The 22,730-nt window shown below is 45.6% G+C and overlaps 1 protein-coding gene across 2 annotated transcripts in view; it reads right to left on the reverse strand.

Annotated features, from left to right (window-relative positions):
• The window catches only part of CASR (calcium sensing receptor), a 51,864-nt gene extending 29,350 nt beyond the window's left edge, over nucleotides 1-22,514 (reverse strand). The window contains exons 1-3 of one of the 2 annotated variants that reach the window (XM_081893878.1): nucleotides 22,408-22,514; nucleotides 6,895-7,350; nucleotides 4,600-4,906 (exon numbers count right to left, since the gene is read on the reverse strand). In XM_081893878.1, coding sequence (XP_081750004.1) covers nucleotides 4,600-4,906; nucleotides 6,895-7,085 — 498 coding nt within the window. In that variant the 5' untranslated portion in view covers nucleotides 7,086-7,350; nucleotides 22,408-22,514. Of the gene's footprint in view, nucleotides 1-4,599; nucleotides 4,907-6,894; nucleotides 7,351-20,835; nucleotides 20,916-22,407 lie in introns of those variants that run through there. The other variant, XM_081893879.1, reaches the window with a different exon arrangement.
• Between the last annotated feature and the right edge of the window lie 216 nt (nucleotides 22,515-22,730).

Below are 22,730 nucleotides of genomic sequence, written 5' to 3' on the forward strand. Positions count from 1 at the left end.
CCAAATTGAGCTTCTAAATACAGATCAAATGCTTTCAGTAAATGGGGAGGCATTCCTGATTGCAGGGGTTTCCCATCACGTGGAAGCTCACACTTAGGTTTCCTTCTTGCATATATCCCTGCATATGCACACATATACCGGTGGGACAGGACCAGTGGGACAGAGTCCTTTTGTGAATGCACAAAAGAGGGCTTTGGGGTGCTGGTGTTCAAAACAACCCTCTGATTCCAAATGAGACGTAGTTTCCACTGCTAAAGCATGTTCTCCTTCATGGAGAGCACATGTTGCGGTGGGGGCCGCCAGGACACTCCAAAGTTGGGGGCGGGCTAATTGACCGTTGGCCACTGATGCGATTGGGGCTTCCCTTGTTGTTGGGAAGAAGTTAATGTTGCCATTTGTTGACTGACAGCCAGAAATGCTAAAACTCCTTGCACGAGGCTCTTTTCGCCCGTGCATCGGATTGCCCGTCTTTTCCTCTTTTTGCCCGTGCATCGGATTGCCCGTCCCCCCTTCCTAGAATTAGGGTTGTTCGCTTTGACCTTGCTATGCCTGTCATGGGGTCGTCTGCTCTTGGGGCAGGGGCCCGGTAGGAATTTTGTCCATCTGGCTGATTGGCTGGGGCCATTTGGTTTTTGCCTACTGCGTAGCAAATCGTCACAACTTGTAAGGTTCGCGGTTAGGCATTGGTTTATGGTTTGGTTGGTTGAGGGGCATGGATTGGCTGTGCCTGCCCCTCTAATGCTGCTGCTGCAAGGGATTCCGTTAAAGGAATTGGGGGCTAACTATTGCTTGTCCACTCTGTCAAGGGGGATCGGGCCATAGCAATGAGCTCCTGGTTGCATTTGGGGAGGGCTGAGGGCAGGTTCCCTGCTCCGACGCTACCCCCCAAGTGTATTCCCCTATTCTGACTTTCGCATCGTGCGGAATGTCAGTCTGTCCCCCATGGTGGGGGCAGATAGTCACAACCAATGCCTAAGCAACCACTCACAAATTTGTATTTTAATAAAGTTGTGGCCAAAATTATGCCAAAAATCTTAAACAAAAAATCTGTGTGATGTGTAAGTTATTGGGGTGGACCTGGGGACCTCGACACGCAACTTCAACATCACAAACTCTCTATACTTCTAAATTACTAAACATCTGAATGCTATGTCTGCTCTGAACACTGTGTCTCGTCTTTGGAACAGAGAAACCTTGCAATAGTAATCCACACTCTCATAACCTTCAGGCTTGATTCGGGGCTGTCCTTGAACATTTTATGCTCCAATAAATTATAGCATATGTGACACTAGGACTGTAAACTTTTTATAAACAGACCAATTAACTTTAAAGCTTTATATTTTTCTACTCCAGTGGAGTACCCAAGAGATTTGCAGCATACAGAAGAAAACACACAGAAAAAATATCATGAACACGAATGAGACTAAAATGCAAGAGAAAGGTGAAGGCAAGGAATCAAGCAGAAGTTTGCCTCAGGACAAACAAAATTCTTCAAATAGGCCGGGGGCAGGAGATAAAAACTGCACCGCATGGAATGCTACAGCTTATGAGCAACAAGAGAGAAGACCTTGTTCCTTTTTTTCTACCAACTGTGCCCAGATGGTGGGAGGATATATACAGAAGATACTCCTGCTGATCACAGTGGATGGAGCACAATACGTGGTGGGAGATAATCCTCATATTTGTTGGTTGCCTCATACTGAAACTTCCATATAACGAAGCCGATTAAAACAAGCAAATACAAGCTATTAACAGTGGCGTAGCGTGGGTTGTCAGCACCCGGGGCAAAGCAAGTAATTTGCACCCCCTAACCCATGGATTTGCACCCCCTAACCCTAACCCCCAGATGTTGCGCCCGGTGCGGCCGGCCCCCCCTGCACCCCCACGCTACGCCACTGGCTATTAACAGATGCACCAGCCAATCACAACACCCCAGCTGCAACCCCAGCACAATATATATCTATATATATGTATATGTGTTTATATATAAAGTATATGTTTGTGTATGTACGTGTATGTCTAAGTGTGTGTGTGCATGAATATGTATATATGCTTTAAGTAAGGGACGTGGGTGGCGCTGTGGGTTAAACCACAGAGCCTAGGACTTGCCGATCAGAAGGTCGGCGGTTCGAATCCCCACAACGGGGTGAGTTCCCGTTGCTCGGTCCCTGCTCCTGCCAACCTAGCAGTTCGAAAGCACGTCAAAGTGCAAGTAGATAAATAGGTACCACTCCGGCGGGAAGGTAAACGGCGTTTCCATGCGCTGCTCTGGTTCGCCAGAAGAGGCTTAGTCATGCTGGCCACATGACCCAGAAGATGTCTGTGGACAAACGCCGACTCCCTCGACCTATAGAGTGAGATGAGTGCACAACCCCAGAGTCGGCCACGACTGGACCTAATGGTCAGGGATCCCTTTACCTTTATATATGCTTTAAAGCAGGTGACTCAGCACAGCCCTGCTTTCTGCGGTGGGGGTGGGATTGCTCTGGCAGTGTCGGTGGCAAGGGCTGGGCTGGCAGTCCCCCGCCCAGGGCATGTCTGCCCACCCCAAGTGCTGGCAGTTTAAAGATGATGACCAGCCTCTTGAATTAGGCCCATAAATGAAACAAGCAGCCAGTGAGGTTGGTATAAAGGAATTGGAAAGCTCGTTACAATTCTGATAGCTGCAGTTTGAACCAGATGTCCAAATACTCTTCGAAGGCAGCCCCCCCTCAGAGTGCTTCACAGTAATCCAGTTTCTGAAGCCACGTGCAACCATGACTAGGAACAGACACTAGTTGGCACACCAGTTTAAGATACTTCTGGTCACCACTACCATCTGAAAGCAAATCTATACCATAGATTTAAAGCACATGGCTTTGCACAAAGAATCCTAGGAACTGTAGCTCACCCCTCAGAGCACTACAGTTCCCAGCACCCTTAACAAACTACAGCTCCCAGAATTCTCTGGGGGAATTCATGTCCTTTAAACGTCTGGTGTACACCCAGCCTGACATTATATAAGCAACATCAGACCCCCCCCCCAATCTACAAACCTGATTTTTTAAATGCAGAGTGCTACCTAACCCAAAACAAACTATCCCTATCACTAAGCCTGCACTTCCACTGACCAAAGCATTAAAGTTTCTCCTTTTTTACATATAATTCTATTTATAGTTTTCATTTATATACATTACAATAATGATTCAACCATAATTTTAACATTTCTGACTTCGACTCCCTTCCCCCTTTCTGCAATTCTTTACATTTATTTTCGACCTTTCCTGCATACTCCAAATTATCTTAACTTATTCCTTTATTTATCTATTCTCATATATATTTTTGAAACTGCAGGTTTTTACAATAAGCCTGCCAATATCTTGATCTGATTACAGTTTGTTTGTAAATACTCAATAGACTATTTCCATTCCTTTCTAAAAAGTTTGTTATCTTGATTTCTTATTCTTCTGGTAAGTTTTGCCATTTCTGCATACTCTATTAGTTTCTGTAACCATTCTTCTCTCGTTCTCTTCCTTTAATTTTGGGCAAATAACATTCTTGCAGCTGTGGTCACATACATAAATAAATTTCTATACTGTTTAGGTAGTTCTGATCCCATAATTCCCAAGTGGTACCTCAGGTTAAGAACAGTTTCAGGTTAAAAACAGACCTCCGGAACGAATTAAGTTTTTAACCCGAGGTACCACTGTACAGTGGTACCTCGGGTTAAGAACTTAATTCTTTCCAGAGGGCTGTTCTTAACCTGAAACTGTTCTTAACCTGAAGCACCACTTTAGCTAATGGGGCCTCCCGCTACCGCTGCGCTGCCATTGCGCAATTTCTGTTCTCATCCTGAAGCAAAGTTCTTAACCCGAGGTACTATTTCTGGGTTAGCGGAGTCTGTAACCTGAAGCGTCTGTAACCTGAGGTACCACTGTATATATTCTGCCAATTCTCCAGTCTCTCCAGGGCCAGATTAAATCCTTTTAGATGGAATTTTAGTCAGAATTGATTCTTCATTTCCCTTGTGGTTTAGACTTCCTTTTAATTTGTGACTCCTTTCGGGACGCACACACATACACATGCACACACACACACACACAGAGAGAGAGAGAGAGAGAGAGAGAGAGAGAGAGAGAGAGAGAGAGAGAGACACTATATATATATTGTGCAAATTGTTTCCCTGGTTTGTTATACACCACCCTGGAAACTTCTGATGAAGGGTGGTTAAGAAATATCTTAAGTGAATAGATAAGATTGCTTCCCTGTCTTAAGATGGAAAGGAGAGGTACAACTTCTTGTCATCAGCATACTGTTGACAGCAGAATTCAGCCAATAGCCTCCAGCAGCTTCAAGTAGATGCTAGCCAGCATGAAAAGACAGAACTCTGCAGAACCCAATTACAAATGGCCAACATGGAGACAGGACTTAGGTAGCTGACAAATTACGTTCAAGTTTTATTCTGCCAGTCTTTTGTGTACTTTAGTCTTGCTGGCTGTGATTTGTTTTATCTGCTTTTAGTTTGGATGTTGAATGCTCTTTGGTGTTGATGAGCTGAAAAGCCCCCATGCTACACACACACATTCCACATTCGGGGAAAGAGTAGCATATATTCAGTACCTGAGGTATGTAAAAGAGACCCAGAAGATTGGCCACGGCAGTAGAGATCCCAGAACCAGTTGCTCCCACCACTGCGATTGTGGAGGGAATGTGCTCTGAGCAATTGCAGAACTCATCCAGATTCAGAGAGTCTATCTTGTTTTGGGCCACAAAACTCAGCGTGGCTTCCAGGGCTTTGGAGACCGTGTTGCAGGTGTCAAATATGCTGTATCCAAGAGTCATGTTGGGAAGAAGCGTCGGGCTGTTATTAATTTCCTCAATGGCAAAGATCATGGCCTGAAGCCAACGGAAACCACGGAAATTATACCTACGAAAAAGAGGGGGGAAATTAAAATAATGACAACTGGCTTGAAGGCGGGGAAAAGAGTGAAGAACAAGTGTCTGAGTAAACTAAGGCGCATGGCCAAAGTCTACCTTTCCATCAAAGAGCTATGATTCTATTCATTTCAAAGAAGTAAACTCAAAACTGCAGAACAACTGGCCATTTCATACATGCTGAAACCGACCAAGATTAATTCTGATAGTGACAGGCGATATGTGTAACGTTGTTAATTCTTCTGGACCTCTCAATTTTTTAAAAATACCTATTGACCAAGGTATCCTTCTGGAACTGCTTCTTAGGCAGACATGCCCAAACTCGGCCCTCCAGCTGTTTTGGGACTACAATTCCCATCATCCTTGACCACTGGTCCTGTTAGCTAGGGATGATGGGAGTTGTAGTCCCGAAACAGCTGGAGGGCCGAGTTTGGGGATGCCTGTTCTTAGGGATAGCACATGCAGGCACTGCACTGCCATGGTTCTAGTCATTTGGGGGAAGTAGGTTCCAAAAGGCAGACTGGAAAACTATTATTCTTCCCATTAGGGGTATACTAGCCACCTGGACCCCTAGTCAATCCGAACAATTATTTGCATAAAGAGGAACTTTTGTGATGGTGCTAAACCCAATCGGCTTCAAGCACTCCAATTGCTGACCTCTGCGAGTCACTAACAGAATGCAGGGCAATAGCACCCACATCTGTGGAGAGCTCTCAGAGTCAGGCCAGTAATAGCAAGGTGGTTTTAACCTCCTCCACCCTCCCTCAGTGCTCCCAATGCACTTTGCTCCGATTTTGCCTACTGTGGGAGCAAAGGAGGAGGTGGTTATGTATTTATTACCGTATCTGATAAGTTTGCATGCCCTGAAATGAAGTTCCGTAGCTGATCTGTAGTTTCTTTGCCCACCACTGTGCTATATCAGTGGTGGGTAAAGAACATAGCTGTCAACTTACAGATTTGAAAATAAGGAACCAGCAGCCTCAAAAATAAGGGATCAGCAGCCAAATAAGGGATTTTCTGGACACAGGTATGTTCATCTTCTGAGCCCCTCCGAGCCAAAGGCAGAAAGCCCAGGCAGCAGCCAAACAAAGCTTCATGGAAAACCACCGTCACCTCTCTGCTGGGAAGCGCTGAGCAAAGGCGAGTCCCCAGGCAACGCAGCCAATTTGATCAGCACAAGGCATGCAAGCTCCCAGTCGTTCTTAGACTCCTTATTGGGTGAGCAGCACAGCCAAGCAACACAGTTAGAGCCTCCCTCCTCCCTGGCCGGCAGGGAGGGAGGGAGAGGAGCTGCTTCCTTTGAATCCCGGGAAATTTAAGGGACATCATCAATAAGGGACAGCAGCGGGACATGGCGCTGGGATAAGGGACTGTCCCGCCAAATAAGGGACGCTTGACAGCTATGGTAAAGAAACTTTCAGCCTACACATTTGCAGGGACAAGAATTGCAACAGAGTTTGGGAGCCTGCTCTAGCTACTGAAATGTACATTTACTTTCCCCCCCTAAGAGCTACAGATCAACTGTAAAACTTCATTTCAGGGCATGCAAACTTATCAGACACCGTTCTGATTGGTCACAAAGCCGGGTGGGGACAGGAAGCAGGGAAATAATAATTCTGTTTATAGTCTTATGTCCCCCATGGCTCTTTCATAGGCTGCAATCTTTCCTTTTTTTACATCAGTCTTGCTGGAGTCTTGCTGAAGAGCCTCAGCTGAAGCCAACACCCTAATCGTAGCCACTGGCTACCAAGTTGTTATTTTTATGGAGGCTCCCTCTAAGAGTCAATTCCAATAGTACCTGGGCAGAAACTAAAATGCATTCATTTATTAAATGGATTGCAGCCTTGGAAAGCTGGGCCACTTAAATAACAACAGGACAAGGCTTTAGGGGATGCTTTGCAATATAGCGCTTAGTTTGAACTTGGTGGGTAGCAGGCTTTGGGAGTGAGTGACTGTTAACACATTCTTGCTTGGGCTCACCTTATGCATTCAACGGATTCTGGTCTAGATTTCAGATCCTGGTGTTTAGCAGCCACTCCAAAATGAATGGGGAACAGCCCCCCAAGAATAATGTCTCCTTTCTTCTGTGCCCTTTGATTCGGTCCATAGGCATAGGCAGAGGTATTCCAAGTAAACGCAAAGAGGAGCAAACAGAAACTATAAAAAGTCATCGTTCCTCTTTTACACGAGGGACAGAGGTTGCAAACTTCAAAATGGCTACACAAGAGGAGTAGGCCTAATAACCTTCAACAAGCCTTTTCACTTCTGAACACTGCGCACTGCGGATCTGGTGGGGATGCCTGGTGTACGGTAAGCCACAGGATAGCAGCCATAGTTCCACCATCTCCTCAGTGGTCTTCTCCATTGCAATTGACCCAATCCAGCAGTTTCTTGCTTCCTCGTCGCTTGTTAGACGGAGCCCATCTTCAAGACCCCCTAAAAAGAAAATGGAGATGTAAACAAGTTATCTCAGGTGCCCTCTGAGCTGTCCACAGACTGTGGCTCTTCCCCAATAGCATCGCCTTAAAAATAAGGGATGCACTATGCCAGGGCTTCCCAAATTGTGGCCCATGACCCACCAGTGGTTTGTGAGCATCAGTTGGGTGGTCTGAGGCATGTCAGCATACAACATTCATATTGATTTTCACTGTATTTTTTCTTGCTTCTTTCACTTCTGTTGTATTTTATTGTATTGCAATTTGAATTCAATACAGCGGTACCTGGGGTTACAAACGCTAACCCGGAAGTAGTACCTTAGGTTAAGAACTTTACCTCAGGATGAGAACAGAAACCGTGCGGCGGTGCAGTGGCAGCCCGAGGCCCCATTAGCTAAAGTGGTACCTCAGGTTAAGAACGGTTTCAGGTGAAGAACGGACCTCCAGAACCAATTAAGTTCATAACCTGAGATACCACTGAATAAGACAAGAAGCAATGAAAACACAGTTTAAAATCACACAGCACCAAGCACAGCATATTGCAACGTCTATAACAGGCAGAAAGATCAGCAAGGGACCTGTTAAGACCACCAGCCATTTTAAAGGGGTCCATGAGGGAGAAAAGGTTTGGGATTGGAAACCACTGCACTACGCAGCTTACAGATTCATTCAGTTTCCTTTCTCCTGAGTCTTTTGATAATATACAGTACGTGGTTTTAAAGTTTGTTTCCATAAGTTACTTTGCGGTGGGGGAAAGCAACTCATCAGTAACAATAAAATGGCCCCTTACGCCTGTCAACAGAAGTCAGGTTACAAATCATGATGTCCACAGCTCACATCTCTGATCTCAAAGTCCTTCATTATTTTGCTGTTAAACATATTTATAGGCTACCTACAGTGCAAAACACCTCAGGCAGCCCACATGTTAAAAGTGACAAGGAGAAAATGCAATGAAATGAATTTTTAAAAATTGCAGAAACAGCAAGGCAAGACAAATAAATAAAATTCAACAGAACAGCACAGCCACTAAAACCTGTACACAACCCTGTTGGAAAGCCTGGACAATGAGGAGGGTCTTTGCCTGGCGCAGAAAAGACACAACATTTGGGGACAGGCTAGGAGGGGCATTTCACATAAGTGTTGCCACAACCACCATAGCACTCTCCCCAGTCAGCCCTTGTCAAGTTTGATAGGAGCAGGGAGTTGTAGATAAATGTAGTGTTTGGACAGGTTTGTGTGGTAAAAGGTAGCTTTTTTGGGTCCAGGGCTTTAAAATTTAGCCACCAGCTCCATGAATAATTTGTACATGACCCTCCAACCCTTGTTGTGTTTGGCCTCAAGACATCTCTATGATGTTGGTCATTGCTACTATGATTGTGGAACCGAGGCAGAGAGAAAGTGTATTGTCAATGCCATGCAACCAGGTCATGATAAAACCAAGTCCAGTCATGGCACATCACGTTTCCGAGCACAATTCAAAGTGCTGGTGCTGACCTTTAAAGCCCTAAACGGCCTCGGCCCAGTATATCTGAAGGAGCGTCTCCACCCCCATCGTTCTGCCCAGACACTGAGATCCCGCACTGAGGGCTTTCTAGTGGTTCCCTCACTGTGAGAAGCCAAGTTACAGGGAACCAGGCAGAGGGCCTTCTCGGTAGTGGCACCCGCCCTGTGCAACACCTTCCCACCAAATGTCAAAGAGAACAACAACTACCAGACTTTTAGAAGACATCTGAAGGCAGCCCTGTTTAGGGAAGCTTTTAATGTTTGATGTATTACAGTATTTTAATTTTTTTTGCACGCTGCCCAGAGTAGCTGGGGAAGCCCAGCCAGATGGGTGGGGTATAAATAATAAATTATAATTATAATTATAATTATAATTATTATTATTATTATTATTATTATTATTATTATTACCACATTCTCTGCCATTCCAACCCTAATCATGGTTGCTCCTTAGAAGATGAAAAATCTGAAACAAGAAGACCTGCACAAATTTATTTATTATTTATTATTATTATCATTATTTATTATTATTGCCTTATTCTTCTTTTTACAGCTCAAAAGGGGCATACACAAGCATCATGATTCAAAAAATCTCAAACAACAAAGCAAAAGTATATACATCAATAAAAACCATCAAACCATTGGGGAGAGGAAGAGCCACCTCCATCACCTGCACTTTCTTTCTCAACTATCAAATCTCCTAGTAACCTGCATTTTCCTTACAACAGGATTAATTGAGGGTGTGATGGACGCAGTTAGATTCAGTAGTTGTCTACTGAACTCAACTGCAAGCTGCCTTGAGAGCAGGCTGATCACATGATCACTTTCCATAAAATAGATGGTGGAGGCCTAGGAATGTTGGGCCTCCAGTTCTTCAGAGGACATGGTTCCCACACCGCTCACCACCCTGGCAATACCCCCCTATGGACACACACTTCTAAAGTGTGGTCTGAAGACCAAGAGACCACCACCTTACTGAAGTTGAGCAGGTCAAGGTATGGTTGGTGCCTGGATAGATGATGGTCTGGGAACCACATGTAAGCTGCCTTGGATCCCAAGGTGAGAGAGAGGCAGAATATAAACTAATTCCTGGGCACTTCCTCCTCAAGTAAGAATGTGGCCAATGGCCCATCTAGTCCAGCATACTGTTCTCATGGGACGCGGGTGGTGCTGTGGGTTAAACCAAAGAGCCTAGGGCTTGCCAATCAGAAGGTTGGCGGTTCGAATCCCCGTGACGGGGTGAGCTCCCGTTGCTCGGTCCCTGCTCCTGCCAGCCTAGCAGTTCGAAAGCACGTCAAAGTGCAAGTAGATAAATAGAGTCGGTCACGACTGGACCGAATGGTCAGGGGTCCCTTTACCTTTTTACTGTTCTCACAGTGGACAACCAGCTGTCTTTCTGAAACCTAATAATAATAATAATAATAATAATAATAATAATAATTTATTTATTTATATACCTCCCATCTGGCTGGGCTTCCCCAGCCACTCTGGGCGGCTTCCAAAAAATATTAAAATACTGTGATACATCAAACATTAAAAACTTCCCTAAAGAGGGCTGCCTTCAGACGTCTTCTAAAAGTCTGGTAGTTGTTGTTCTCTTTGACATCTGGTGGGAGGGTGTTCCACAGGGAGGGCGCCACTACTGAGAAGGCCCTCTGCCTGGTTCCCTGTAACTTGGCTTTTTGATATCCTTCTTGAGGTGACCAGAACTGTATACAGTATTCCAAATGCATTCACAGAATCATAGAATTGTAGAGTTGGAAGGGACCATGAGGGTCATTTAGTCCAACCCCCTATAATGCAGGAATCTTTCACCCAATATGGGTCTTGAACCCACAGCCTTGAGATGAAGAGTCTCATGCTCTACCAACTGAGCTATCTGTTCACACCATAGATTTGTATAATGGCATTATGATATTGGCAGTTACATTTTTCAATTCATTTCCCAAGGATCCCTAGTCTGGAATTTGCCTTCTTCATGGCCAATGCACACTGGGTTGGCCTCTTCATTAAGCTATCTACTATGACCAGCGTTGGAAATTCGCCAGGCACATTCTGCAACTTGCAATCGGCCACTTGCAACCAAGTGAAGAAGCCCAGGTGCCAGGATGGCACCTGATGTCTCCACCAACTGGAGGTGCATGCCAGCAGATCTTTGGGTCTTGACTGTTTCCACACACTAGCAACACATCCTCTAGAATTCTATTCATCATATTTTATCTGCACAGAATGAATTTCAGGAACAAAAAGCTGTACTGAAAAATACAACTTTCAAGCCATCCGGCCCCAAAATGGCAACTAGGCATTCCGTTTTCGCAACAGCAAACCTGGTTTAAGGAGCCATTTGATGCCTAGCTTAAAAAGCAGAGACATCACCTTGCCAACAAAGGTCTGTATAGTTCAAGCTCTGGTTTTCCCAGTAGTGATGTATGGAAGTGAGAGCTGGACCATAAAGAAGGCTGATTGCCAAAGAATTGATGCTTTTGAATTATGGTGCTGGGGGAGACTCTTGAGAGTCCCATGGACTGCAAGAAGATCAAACCTCTCCATTCTGAAGGAAATCAGCCCTGAGTGCTCACTGGAAGCCGAGGCTCCAATACTTTGGCCACCTCATGAGAAGAGAAGACTCCCTGGAAAAGACCCTGATGTTGGGAAAGATGGAGGGCACAAGGAGAAGGGGACGACGGAGGACGAGATGGTGGGACAGTTTTCTCGAATCTACCAGCATGAGTCTGACCAAACTGCGGGAGGCAGTGGAAGACAGGAGTGCCTGGCGTGCTCTGGTCCAGGGGGTCACGAAGAGTCGGACACGACTAAACAACAACAAATTATACGTCCGAGTTTCAAACACTGACCCTTTGATAACTGCCAATAACATAATGACCCTAAGTTCTTACTCCTGGTCTGTCACTGCAAGTTCAGACCCCATGAGCATATATGTAAAATTGAGATATTTTTTGCCCCAACATGCGTCATTTTACACTTCTGTAGCCAGACAGTCCTACAAAGAAAGGACTAAGAATGTTGTTGAATAGGTGGGGCAGGTCAAAGGATCCTAGACTCACCTGCCCCGCCCCCCCAGCAGACAATTCCACAATAGCTCTGAGTAGCAGAGAGCACAGGTCTGAAAGCAGAAACGGTACAGCATAGCAACTTTAATTCTTCTTATTGCAGCCCGTACCAATAATTTGTTAATACCCGACTCTACCGGGGATCCTAACAAATGGACAGTAATGAGGGCAGCCCTGCTTAAGCGCACAAGGTCCCTTAAAATAATTTTTGGAAGTGTGCTTTTTTTAATCAAAAACCAAAATATATTGGTTACACTTTCTCTCTGTGAAGGTGATCTTTCTGCACAAGCTGGAATGCGCAAACACCTCGGGTCACCCTTCAGTGAGCATCAGCCAGCTCACCTCCCTGCCAGGTCCACGGCAACACACGTTCCATCTCCGGGACGACGGTGTGACTTTTGGAGGCTCTATGCCTCATTTAGCCCTGGTAATGGCCTAATTGGGTTGGAAAAATGCAGGGGCAGGAGTGCGATTAAAAAACCAGCTTTGTGGTGCCTATTTCAGCCGTTGGAGAGGAAGGGAAGGAAGCAAAGAACTTCGACAAAAGGCTTTCTACTCTCAGCACTTAATAGTAGATCTTTGCTTTTAATGAAGGCCGATGCTACCTGTAAGACCGGGCATTATCCCTGAAAGTATGAAGAGGGTCAGTAGAAAACACGCACATCCTCTCTGTAAAGGTCTGTGCGTGATTCACTCTCGACACAAACACAAAAAACCTGCTCCCCCCCCCCCTTTCGAACCCAAAGGCTTTGCCTTCAGCTCTCTGAGTAGACTGTAGTTATTGTAGAGTTAATAGATGATTTTACTTGGCAGGAATGAAAGTGACACAGGGAAATTCGAGCGACGAACCCCGCCATTCATTCAAAACACATCAGTTCGGGCAGTTCCACTATGCTTTTTTTTACACAAATCCATTAGAATATGTGATCCTTGATAACATTTCGCTGGTTAACTGCCCAAATGGTGCTTATTCCTGCTATAATTTCTCCCATATTTTAAAAGGTAAAGCAACCCCTGATCATTAGGTCCAGTCGTGACCGACTCTGGGGTTGCAGCGCTCATCTCGCTTTATTGGCCGAGGGAGCCGATGTACAGCTTCCGGGTCATGTGGCCAGCATGACTAAGCCGCTTCTGGCGAACCAGAGCAGCGCATGGAAACCCCATTTACCTTCCCGCCACAGTGGTACCTATTTATCTACTTGCACTTTTGACGTGCTTTCGAACTGCTAGTTTGGCAGGAGCAGGGACTGAGCGATGGGAGCTCACCCCGTCGCAGGGATTTGAACCGCTGACCTTCTGATCTGCAGGTCCTAGGCTCTGCGGTTTAACCCACAGCATGTTTTAAAACGTCACATTTTATCAATGCTCTGAGGCTTTTAAAATTACTGCTAAAAGGAAGCTTTTGTTTTTTAAAAAGAACAAACAGATATCCTAACGCACACATTGGAAAATGCAAGTGTTACAAAAGACAAGGGTTGACATCTTTAAAACATAACATTTTAGGGTTTATTTCTGAGGAAGCATCCACAAGTGTGCTCTTTGGTCCGATTATCTGGAAGTAGCAATAAAATAAAACAAAACAAATAAGAGTTGTGTATGCTTTCTTCCCATGCCTAGTTTGGCAATTGCTACTTTAGACCAACAATAAAGGTCTAGTATGTGACATTTCTAAACTTACATTAGACAACATTTTAAGCCACTTTAGCCTCAGCCCCCAACTCATACAGGTATAGGATTGCACCATAAATATTCCAGCAGGGGGAGAGATGGGAATGAAGGCCTACTCCATCAGACAGACTGACAGACCAGTTGCCTTTTGACTCCTCCCCAATCTGAGCTGTTTCCATTCCAGCTGGTGTTTAGGGAACTATGTAACTTTAAGAACTGGTGCCTAAATTTGCTTCTTTTGTTGTAGTTGTTGCTTTTATTGTTGTTGTTGCTGCTGCTGCACTGAGAGACTTTGGGGCTGAAAACCAGGGTGATTGATAGATAAATGCGTTAAGGATAATGTTGCACAATCAGTATTTTCAAAACCACTGCTGGCATTTCTCAATTAAATGAACCACCATATAGTAATTCTACTATTAATTTGGGATTCTAGGGAAGCATTTACATAATTTATCAGTGTTACATTTTGGAAACAGCTAAGCTTAAGGAAGCGTGAACAAACTGGTTTTTGCAAGGTTATCAAAACTGTTACCAGCTATGAAAATGCTTGCAGGGGAGAAAGTGACTTATAAGACATAGTAATTTCAGTATGGAGATCAATAATACAGAATGAATAAGGAATTGAACCCAGTGTGTTTTGACTATACACAATTTTGGCTTTAGGGATGATCCCCAGAACGTAACAACTGTGTAAATTGCAGGCCTACTATACAAATTCTACAATTCTATGATTCTATGTATGGAACTTTAAAAATATTCTATGACACAGATGCCCCCCCGCCCCCTCAAAAGGTAAAAAGTTGTTTTTTTTTAATTCCTGAAAATAGTAGTAGATAACAGGTGCTCAATGTAATAATAATGAGCAACTGCCCCTCTGATATTTAATGAGAAGGGGGTATAAATACTTTTATTTGTAAATTAATTAAATTGTGTCAAAATTAATTATTTCTCTTTATTGTACTCACAAAGCTTTACTTAATAAGCTTTGATTAAGGCTGGTATTAAGTTAAAATATTTTTGCACACCATCAACATGCATTTCATCTTAGTAACTAGCTCTCCATTTGGCTTCTCCTGTAAGTTCCAATAGAGCATTTGTTTTAAAATATAGATTCCTGCCCATATCTATTCCCCTGTGTGTTTTTTAAAACTTAATTTCACTAAAGCAAGTTTTTCCCCTTATGTCAGCACTATGAGAGTTGCACCTGTGTTTGTGTCATGAGACCCAGATGAGTTCAAATGCCAACGCTGTTATACTGTGGGAGATACTTCAGTGAAGCAGAACAAGCCCAGGTTGATTTTTGGATAATAGGCTTGAGGCTGCACTGTCAGCAAACAGAAAATCCTGTTTTGACTCAAAAGCTAAGTGAAATAAAGACAGAATGCACTGGAATTGAATTAGGGCACAGAAAGGAGCCTACTTTTCATATGGTTTGAAAATTACCAACAAATAGTTACTAGAGGAAAAGGAATTGGTGAGGAGGAAGAAAAGGTTTTCCTTTTCTGTCTGTTGCCCCCACTGCTGCCCCTCTGAGTCAGATAACTTATTGCAAGTGTGGTTGCTTTATTCTCAACAGTTCTTAGTGCCACATTCTGTATTATACATTTGAAGCACAGTTAAAGCACGTGACTTCCACCTCACAGACCTACAATTCCCAGAATCCTTTACAAGCTATAGTTCCCAGAATTCTTTGCCATGTGTTTTTCACTATGCATTTGTTGTGTTTCAAAGGTAAGGTGTGAATCTGCCCATTGAGCTTGCCCTGCAGAAGGAAGCCAGGAGAGCAAGCGGTCTAGGAACAAAGTCTTATGAGAAATGGCTGGAAGAGGAAAGGTAAAGGTAAAGGGACCCCTGACCGTTAGGTCCAGTTACAGGTGACCCTGGGGTTGCGGAGCTCATCTCGCTTTACAGTGGTACCTCGGGATGCGAACGGGATCCGTTCACATCCTGAAGCGAACGTAACAAGCGACGGCACGTCTGCGTGTGCGCAGGTCGCGTTTTGCCGATTCTGCGCATGTGCGCGATGTCATTTTGAGCGTCTGCGCATGTGCGAGCAGCGAAACCAGGAAGTAACGCACTCTGTTACTTCCGGGTTGCCACGGAGCGCAACTCGAACATGCTCAACACGAAGCACATTCAACCCGAGGTATGATTGTACTGGCCGAGGGAGCCGGCATACAGCTTCCGGGTCATGTGGCCAGCATGACTAAGCCACTTCTGGCGAACCAGAGCAGTGTACGGAAATGCCGGTTACCTTCCCGCTGGAGTGGTACCTATTTATCTACTTGCACTTTGATGTGCTTTTGAACTGCTAGGTTGGCAGGAGCAGGGACCGAGCAACGGGAGCTCAACCCGTCGCGGGGATTCGAACTGCCGAACTTCTGATCGGCAAGTCCTAGTATGTTTAATTTGGGAAGCTGGAGATTTAAGGGGAGGCGTGATAGCAGTCTTCAGATATCTGCAGGGCTCCATCATGCAGAAGATGGAGCAGACCTGCTCTCTCTTGCCCCAGAGATTAGAACGAGAACAATGTGTAGGAGTTGTAGGAGGAATAGATGAGGCTAAAGATTAGGAAACATTTCCTAACAGGAAAATCTGTTCACCAGGCTGCCTTAGGAGGTAGGTGGGCTCTCCTTCAGTGGAGTTATTTAAGTCGAGGCTCAATGACCATCTGTTAGGGATGATGCAGCTGTGGATCCTGCACTGCGCTGAGCAGAGGACTGGGCCATAATACTGTATTTTTTGCTCTATAAGACTCACTTTTTCCCTCCTAAAAAGGAGAAATGTGTGTGCGTCTTATGGAGCAAATGCAGGCTGCGCAGCTATCCCAGAAGCCAGAACAGAAAGAGGGATTGATGCTTTCACTGCGCAGCGATCCCTCTTGCTGTTCTGGCTTCTGAGATTCAGTATATTTTTTTTCTTGTTTTCCTCCTCCAAAAACTAGGTGCGTCTTGTGGTCTGGTGCGCCTTATAGAGCGAAAAATACAGTACCTCCAGGGTCCCTTCTAACTCTCTGTCTGTATTGGCTACAAAATGCGTCCACAGGAAATCCAGCAGGGGAGAATTCTGGCTGTTGTGTGCCTTCTTAAAGGTAAAGGTAAAGGGGCCCCTGACCATTAGGTCCAGTCATGACCGACTCTGGGGTTGCGGCGCTCATCTCGCTTTATTGGCCGAGGGAGCCGGCATACAGCTTCCGGGTCATGTGGCCAGCATGACTAAGCCGCTTCTGGCGAACCAGAGCAGCGCACGGCAACGCCGTTTACCTTCCCGCCGGAGCAGTACCTATTTATCTACTTGCACTTTGATGTGCTTTCGAACTGCTAATTTAGCAGGAGCAGGGACCGAGCAACGGGAGCTCAACCCGTCGCAGGGATTTGAACCACCGACCTTCTGATCGGCAAGTCCTAGGCTCTGTGGTTTAACCCACAGCGCCACCCGTGTCCCTGTGTGCCTTCTTACCATATCCTAAAAGACATTATTTTTTTTAAATCAACAAACACATAACTTGTTGTCCCTCTCTCACATCTATGTGAAATATTGAATTTAGAGGAAATGAAGCATTATTTGGATCTGGAAAGTACCAAAACCAGATTGCTCTAAACCAGATTGCTTTTAATACAGATTAATAGTTGTCTTCCTTTCCTGTCACTGTCAGCTGACCCCTTAATTATTTAATTATTTGATTAATTGTCACCTTGCCTCATGGGTACCTGCTTCTGAACTTTCTTTAAATAGGACAGCCAGCAGTGCACACAGTATTCTGGAATCTCTTCCCACATCAAGCACACTGTGTTACCACAGTCCAAAATGGCTTTTGTCAGGATGTAGCAGATGGTAATCTATTTGGCCATCCTCGTGTCATGCTTAGACTATTGTAAGGGCTGCTGAAGATCTCTTGTCTATATGGCAGAAATCCTTTGAATGATTCGTAGTCACACTTGCCTAGCCCATTTGGAGAAAAACATATATTGACACAAATAGTTGGCTTATTTCTACTTATCCATTCTATCTGCTCATTCATTCTTCCCATGAAATTATTTCTTTAACTGCTTTAGCAGACCTACACAAATTCATCCATCAACTAAACTGGAATAAGTACCTCTGGGCTTTTGACAAAGCAGGACACCAGGCAGCACACAGGTTCTGTGTATGAATTGCAGTGATGCCCAGATCCCAATTCACTAAGGATCACTCATCTGCTCCACTTAAATGATTAGGAATGTGATGTTCTTCAGCAGATCCCCTTTATTCAATGCAGCTCATGCACCATTATTTCCAGGTGGATTGTGCTCACTAAATCCTCTCATTGTTTTTAAAATGACCAAAACCGTATTTTGCATATGTGAAGTTAAAATTTCAGTGCTAGAACACCTGGTTTCACCAATTGTGCCATTATAACTTTAGTTCCAAATTTAATTTCCCTGTTAAATACCATGTTTAAATCATTCTGATATCGACACTAACAATAAGAAGAAGAAGAAGAAGAAGAAGAAGAAGAAGAAGAAGAAGAAGAAGAAGAAGAAGAAGAAGAAGAATATACCACCCTGCAAAGATCACAAGGTGGTTTACAGTATAAAAACACAACACTTCACATGACAACAAGTAATAACCCCAAATGATCTGCAATATAGATATAGAAGAACAAGTCTTGTTGAAGAACCAGCAGCATGGCTTCCTCAACGGTAAGTCTGGTCTAGCAAATATTTTAGAGGTGGGTGGGGCTTTTCTAGAGTGTCAGTGAACATATGAATGGGATGATCCAGAAGAGACTTTATCCTTTGGCTTTCATAAAGCTTTTGACCAAGTCCCTCCTCAAAGGCTCCTGTGTAAGCTTAGTTATCATGGGTAGAGACCCTCTTATGGATTAAAAAGGTAAAGGTACCCCTGCCCATACGGGCCAGTCTTGCCAGACTCTAGGGTTGTGCGCTCATCTCACTCTAGAGGCCGGGAGCCAGCGCTGTCCGCAGACACTTCCGGGTCACGTGGCCAGTGTGACAAGCTGCATCTGGCGAGCCAGCGCAGCACACGGAACGCCGTTTACCTTCCCACTGGTAAGCGGTCCCTATTTATCTACTTGCACCCGGGGGTGCTTTCGAACTGCTAGGTTGGCAGGAGCAGGGACCGAATGATGGGAGCGCACCCCGCCGCGGGGATTCGAACCGCCGACCATGCGATCAGCAAGTCCTAGGCGCTGAGGTTTTACCCACAGCGCCACCCGCGTCCCTCTCTTATGGAATAGTAACTGGTAAAAGAACAGGAAGCAACAAATAGGAATAGATGGTAAGTTATCTCAGTGGATGAATGTAAGAAGTGGGTTCACCCAAAGATGGGTTTTGGGACCTGTGCTTTTTGATTTCTTTGTAACTGATCTAGAACGATAGATGAGCAGCAAGGGGGCAGAGTGTGCTGGTGACTTCTCTTGCCCTCTTCCTGGCTCTGACTCTGCACTGGCTTCTGACCCCTCTGATCCTTATTTGATGTTCTGGATGGAATGTGACCTCTACGTACCTTGGATTACATATTTATTTCTGACCTGCTTGAATGGACAGCCCACTTCCTAACACGTAGAACCTGACATCACAGAGTCTATCCCTACTGTGGCCCAACAATGACTTCCGCTGGCCATGGACCAAGCTAGTCAGGGGTGAGATCTCAAAGGAAGAATCCTTTTTAAATAAAAAAATCCTGCAGACGGTGAAACCACTTGTTCCCCAAAACTGCTTTGCAAAGCGAGTGTGGATGGTGAAGAGGGGCACATATGTTTGTGTGCACTTGAGAAGAAAACAATAATGTGGATGCCTCTATGCAGGGCAAAAAGGGGAGAGAAGGACACATGGGCAGTAAGGGCACCTTGCTTAAAATGAGAGGGGGAAAGAATCTGATTTGCGAGAAAATATTTTGTTTAAGGAGAGATTTATGCCTCTGTTGGGTGCACTTCTTGAGACAATTTAGAAGGAACATTGTCTCACTACATACTTTGGGGGGCTGGATACCTATGATATTATCTCCCATTTAGTTATTTAAACACATTTACAAGCTAGCTAAGGGACGTGGGTGGCGCTGTGGGTTAAACCACAGAGCCTAGGACTTGCCGATCAGAAGGTCGGCGGTTCGAATCCCTGCGACGGGGTGAGCTCCTGTTGCTGAGTCCCTGCTCCTGCCCACCTAGCAGTTCGAAAGCACGTCAAAGTGCAAGTAGATAAATAGGTACCACTCCGGCGGGAAGGTAAACGGCGTTTCCGTGCGCTGCTCTCGTTCGCCAGAAGCGGCTTAGTCATGCTGGCCACATGAACCGGAAGCTGTACACCAGCTCCCTCGGCCAATAAAGCGAGATGAGCGCCGCAACCCCAGAGTCTGTCACAACTGGACCTAATGGTCAAGGGTTCCCTTTACCTTTACCTTACAAGCTAGCTAAATCAACAACCCCATAAAAATCACTAGCCCCAAATAATATTTACTGGCTTACCTCAGCCACACAGGCTTAATTGTGACTTAAGAGCAACTGTTGAAAAATTGACACACGTCATTTGCTCAGCCAAGGGGAGTTGTGGTGGGTAGTTAGATTGCTACACTGTGTAGCATCACTTCATAGTCCTACTTTTCCTTTATGGTGTTTCTCAAACTTGGGTTCCCAGCTGTTGTTGGACTACATCTCCCATCATCCTTGACCACTGGTCCTGCTAGCTAAGGATGATGGGAGCTGTAGTTCAACAGCAGCTGGGGGCCCAAGTTTCTTCAATTGTGTGTGTGTGGGGGGGTGTCTCTAAATTATTGACAATCTTGGCCGTCAGACTGAAAAAGGTAACTGCCCATCTGGGCTCCGCAGGCATGAACTATGTAGAAGTGAAGCTGGGCAATGCAAAAGTTAAGACTGTTGCTAGACATTACTATGTAAGCCTCTGCTTAGTGACTTGTACCTCTCGTTACAGATAGGTAGCCGTGTTGGTCTGCCATAGTCAAAACAAAACAAAATTCCTTCCAGTAGCACCTTAAAGACCAACTAAGTCAGTTCTTGGTATGAGCTTTCGTGTGCATGCACACTTTGTGTATCTGAAGAAGTGTGCATGCACACGAAAGCTCATACCAAGAACTGACTTAGTTGGTCTTTAAGGTGCTACTGGAATGAATTTTTTTTTTTTTGTACCTCTCGGTTTTCCTTTTTTAATGTTATGTTCATTATACAACAAAAAACCCCAAAGAACCCACTTCTCTGCCTGAGTGTCTGAAAAACAATTCTTGCTCACTACAGGAAACCAAGTTCAATGGGACTTTCCCCCCATGTGCACGTGATTGTAGCTGTGGAGCCCAATTCACAAAGAATTGCTTCCAAGCATGCTCCCTTGAAAAGAACTCTGTCTCTGTCCTTTTTATTTCAATGCAGCTCCTGCAAGAGACCTTCCCGCTGCATTGTGCCCACCAAACCCTCTAATTTGGTTTAAAACAAAAAAACCGGCAGCAACCCAGAGCCTGAGATGTATTTCACATGCTCTCATTTACAGTTCCCTTGGCAGAACACTTGATTTCACAAGTTGTGCCAATCTCATCCTTGCTGCAACCTCGCTGGAAACTGGCCCTGAGTTAATCATTCTAATCCACAGTTACCTTTTCTCACTTTGATCCACACGTGATTTACAGGACACAAAACACAACCAGGGAGGACTGCAAGGACCCACGTCACAGCTGTTAGATCGGCAGCCCAATCCCCAACAAGCTTGCAGTAAGAGCTGCTCAACAGTGGAACGGACTTCCTTGGAAGGTGATGGACTCTCCTTCCCTGCAGGTTTTGTAAGCAGAGGCTGAATCATAGAATTGGAAGGGAGCACGGGAGTCATCTATTCCAACCCGCTGCAATGCAGGAATCGTTTGCCCAACCTGGGACTCGAACCCGAGTCTCATGCTTTACCAACTGAGTTGGGTGGCCATCTGTCATGTACAGTGGTACCTCGGGTTACATACGCTTCAGGTTACAGAGTCCGCTAACCCAGAAACAGTGCTTCAGGTTAAGAGCTTTGCTTCAGGATGAGAACAGAAATCGTGCTCTGGCGGCACAGCAGCAGCAGGAGGCCCCATTAGCTAAAGTGGTGCTTCAGGTTAAGAACAGTTTCAGGTTAAGAACAGACCTCCAGAACGAATTAAGTTCTTAATCCGAGGTACCACTGTATTACCGAGATTCCTGCGGGTTGGACTAGATGACCCTTGTGTGCCCCTTTCCAACCCTACGATTCTATGATTCCGTGACCCATCGATTTTTAGGAACCTGAGGTTGCCACTGCTGGACCCAGAGGGCCTTGCTTCCCAGGGTGGGGCTGTCCTATGAATATGAAGGGGCCTAGACCCCCCCAATAAAATATTTGAGGGGGGGCTGGGCCCATCCATTGCCATTCAAACAGTGTCATGTGATCAATTATGCGGGGCGGGGCTTACTTGCCCCCCCCCAATATTTTATTCAATTTGGCACCCTTGGAAGGCGCCGCGCAACGAAATCCTAAGCTTGTTGACTTCGTTTCGACGAGGTTTGCTCTGAAGGAAATGCGCTATAGGCTCGCAACTCAAGTTCCCACTCTGGAGCCCCCTTCCAAATCCACTTCTAACCTGAGACGTGTTCAGACAACGAGTTTTTTTTGTTAAATAAATAAAAAAGCACACAAACCCGAAAGGCTCCTTCAGGAGCGCAGCGCACAGCTGCCTCAAAACCGGCCGCAAATTTGCCCGTCGGTGGGTGGGTGTTAAGAAGAAGCCCCCCAAAAAGCCCCCCTCCCAAGACACCACCAGGTAAAAGCAGAGCCCCCCCCCCAAAGAAAGCGCCACACTCTCACCCTCGCTGCGTCCCCCGCGCGCCTGCCAGGACCCGAATTTCTCACGGAGAAGAAGAAGACGCAGCAGCCGCGCGCTCCGGAGTGCGCAGCAGCGCCCGCAGGGAAACTTTTCCGCCGCTTCTCCAGCAACAGCCGCAGCGACGACGCGCAACTCGGCCGTCCGTCCGTCCGTCTACTCGCCCCGCGAAGACGCGCAGGTCCAGCCCACCGGCAGCGCCGCGCGCCGCGCGCCCAGGGCGAGCCCACCTGCCGGCCAGCCGCTTCCCCGCAGCCAAAGGCGCCCGGCCTCCTCCATGGCCAGCCCGCTATGACCTTGCCAGGTA

This window comes from Podarcis melisellensis, assembly GCF_964234715.1.
Source record: "Podarcis melisellensis genome assembly, chromosome: 17".
Lineage (NCBI taxonomy): Eukaryota > Metazoa > Chordata > Lepidosauria > Squamata > Lacertidae > Podarcis > Podarcis melisellensis.